Source organism: Euprymna scolopes, chromosome 39, assembly GCF_053919585.1.
Source record: "Euprymna scolopes isolate OS-2025 chromosome 39, ASM5391958v1, whole genome shotgun sequence".
Classification (NCBI taxonomy): Eukaryota; Metazoa; Mollusca; class Cephalopoda; order Sepiida; family Sepiolidae; genus Euprymna; species Euprymna scolopes.
In genome coordinates this window covers 74,385,101-74,388,722 of record NC_136520.1, presented here as the reverse complement: position 1 = coordinate 74,388,722, position 3,622 = coordinate 74,385,101, and the positions used below count along the sequence as shown (strand labels likewise).

General features: G+C 41.9%; 1 protein-coding gene across 1 annotated transcript; it reads right to left on the bottom strand.

Moving 5' to 3' along the window:
• Positions 1-672: 672 nt before the first annotated feature.
• On the bottom strand, positions 673-1,038 carry LOC145263923 (uncharacterized). Its single transcript, XM_080120999.1, has one exon. It carries the CDS (start codon positions 1,036-1,038, stop codon positions 673-675), a length of 366 nt encoding a protein of 121 aa, XP_079977125.1.
• Between the last annotated feature and the right edge of the window lie 2,584 nt (positions 1,039-3,622).

Here is a 3,622-nt window from a genome sequence, read left to right as displayed (position 1 = left end):
CAAGGGTGTTCTCTTCATCAACATTTTATTTATTCTTTTTTTTCTGCGCCTTTTTTGGCAGGGTGGGATTTGGGAGAAAAAATGAAGGGGAGCCACACGAATGTTGAGAATTCATGAAGGGGGGAATGGAGTGAAAAAGGTTGAGAACCACTGCCCTAAACCCAAAAGATACAACTCTTACTGCATTTTTTACGTTGTGTGAACTAGAAAATTTTGTAAAAAAAACTCTTATTTATAATCAGATTTCATGCTATTACACATGGAGTGATAACACACGCAGAGGAGAAAACAAGGAGATTATCTTGAGGGACATCCAAGTGTAAAATTTGACACTGCAATTGGAAGAGTTTACTCTGTGCACCCACGTCACCATAAATGTTTCTTTTTTTTAGACTCATTCGTCATGAAATAAGAAGACCGACTTCACTTTCATCTGCTTGGTATCGGCCCCCAGGTCTCTTCTCTAGTTATTCTTTGGTCGGCCTCCTTTCCTCTTTTTCCCTGAGTGTTCCAAGTCAGATGTGTGATGTTCTTTGGTTGTTTCTTCAGAGTATGCCCGATCCATCGCCATCTTCTTCGGATCTCTTCTTCTGCTGGTACTTGATCTATGTTACTGATGGTAGTTGGTCAGTAGATCTTTAGCATTCCTCGAAGCAATAAGTTAATAAAAATTCACACTCTTCTGATGGTGATCTTTGTTGTTCTCCACGTTTCTGCTCCATACAGTAGGACTGATTTGATGTTGGAATTTAACAGGCGGATTTTGGTGTGATGGGTGATGAGGTTGGATCCCCAGATGTTCTTGAGGGCTATGAACGATGCCTTTGCCTTTCCAATGCAGGTCTTAACGTCTGCATCTGTTCCTCCCTGCTGGTTGTGAAGGTATGTGAAGGTCTCGACCTCTTCCAGGTTGTTGTAACTCAACTTCACTGCCTCTTTGCTGGAGGTGTTTATTTTCAGAATTTTGTTTTTGTTGAGGTGGATGTGGAGGCCAACTTGAGAGGCCTGGGTGACTACGCCAGAAGACTTGTTCTGCATTTTTGCAGCTTGTAGGAGAGCAGGACGATTTCATCAGCGAAGTCAAGGTCGTCCAGCTGAGTCCAGAGTATCCACTGGATGCCGTCTTTCTGGCCATCTGTCGTCTCCCTCATCACCTAGTCAATGACGAGGAGAAACAAGAACGGCGACAGAAGGCATCCCTGTCGTACGCTGGTCCGTATGTTGAAACGATGTGTCAACTGTCTTCCATGCCCGACCTAACAAACCATTCCCTCCTACGTTAGTTTTTGTGGGATCCCATAGTGCCGGAGGAGTTGCCACAAATACTGTCGAAAGCCTTGAGGAGATCCACGTAAAACGAGTAATTCCACTCCACGGACTGCTCGACTATTATGCTAGCGTGGCGATTTGGTCGATACAGGATCTGTCCCGCCTGAAGCTCGCCTGGTGGTCCTGGAGTCTAACATCCACCGTGTCTCTCATCGTCTCCAACAAAATCCGGTTGAACACCTTCCCTGGTACCGACAGGAGTAGGATGCCTTTGTAGTTCTTACAGCTGCTAAGATCTTTCTTGGGCAGATTTATGATGTGTCCGTTTTTCCAATCTGTTGGTACATCTTCTTGTTCCCATCTCTTCCCAAAAAGCGGTTGGGAAGCTTGGGTTAGTCAGTGACTCCAAGAGCTAAGCCAGAAAGCTAAGAAAAGATCATCAGACCACCATCTTTTGAATGCAAGACCCAAACTGAGACATGTCGGCTGTTGTTTCTATCATGCTGGCTGTTGCTTTTTCATCTTCTCGATGGAGCAGGTGATCGCATCTTTTGTTGGTGGATCGAAATCTTTATCGATGTCTGTGATTCAGTGATGTCTGGAGGATTCTCGGGAGATGGTTTGTTGCGAAGTTCCTTGAAGTGTTCCGCCATCTCTCAAGTTATTTTTTCAGAGTTCGCGATGGTTTGTCCTTGCTTGCCTTTGACCGGTCGTTCTGGTCTGATGTACCTGCCTGTCAGCTTCTTAGTTGTCATATATACAGGTCTTTCATGTTGCCATGATGGACTGCTTCTCCTGCTTCTTCTGTCTATGTAGTCTCTCTTGTCTTTCTTTACACTTTTCCTCACTTCCTTGTGGGCTTTTGTATATTTTGCTTGAGTTGCCTTTTTGCTGCCTCTTGTACTGCTCGCATTAACTTTTTCTTGTCTCTTCTGGCTTGAATCTTCTGTAACGTATCCATAGAGTTCCAGTCTGTGTGTTGATTCTGTTTGGTCCAAGCACTTCTTGGCATGTTTCCGTAAGGATGTCTTTTGTTCCCTTCTAAAGTTTGTGGGCATTCGTGTCTGGTGGTAAGCTCCTGCAGTACTTGGAATCTGTTTCTCAGGCCCACGGTGAAGGCTGGCCGAGTCTTCTGGTCTTTCAGTAAGTTGATGTACTTTACTATACCTTCTACCTGCTGGACGGTTCTCTTCAGTCTCAGTTTGGGTCTTGCATTCAAAAGATGGTGGTCTGATGATCTTTTCTTAGCTTTCTGGCTTAGCTCTTGGAGTCACTGACTAACCCAAGCTTCCCAACCAACGCCAATGTTGAACTCCTCTTGAGAAACCTTCGGATTAATGTTTAGTTTTAAAATATGCAAACGAAGAAAGATTTGCGGTGATTTTAAATGGTACCACTTCTTTTATCATAAATTGAGCTAATTAATAAGAAAAAAATTAAAATAAAACGGTAAGGTACACCTGATCTTTAACGGAGAATCATTGACACTGTAGTCCAATACTCTAACACTGAATAATATTTCTATTCTTTTCCCTTTTTTTTTTTTTAAAGAAGAAATGATTTGCTGAAATTTTTATTATTTCCCTTGGCCGATGTAACGTACAATATTCCGTTGCCAAAATTCTTTTGTTTTTCAATAAGAGAGTAAGACTATTTGTAAGATTGGATTCTTTCGATTTTCGATACTTGTTGGATGGATTTCTGTACAGAACATATCTAAGAACACTGCCAGACAAATAAATTAGCTTTTGTGTAAATTTTATAAAAGATACGCTCAGCCGTTTGGGACCTATGCGGAATGAATTCTCTTACACACACACGAAGTGACTTTTATATAAGAGTACACATGCGCGTGCGTATGGAGACAAGAAATGATAGACAGTTGGTCGGATTGAACTTTTCACGGATACGAAATGCTACAAAAAACAGCCCAGTGGTTTTTACGACGAACAGCTGCATTCACCAATGTCTTCTTCACGGAGGACAAGATCAGGAAACGTCGGCTGGAAAATAAGACAACAAAGAAGAAGAAGAAGAAGAAGAAGAAGAAGAAGAAGAAGAAGAAGAAGAAGAAGAAATTAAATAATGATAAATATCGAATAACAATGGAGGTAGGACGTGTGGAGATATTGCATTTTTTTTAACAATTTAATCTGGGTTGAGAGACACCGTAAACGCAACAGCTTATCTTAATAAAGAAAGCAAAACGACATAGATATCTTAATATGACTACAGATATATGTATCGCAATCATCATCATCATCATCATCATCAGCAGCAGCAGCAGCAGCAGCAGTGACTTAGTAGAGAGATAGGATACTAGCAGGTGTGAATCGTTTTCGGTTCTCGTCCA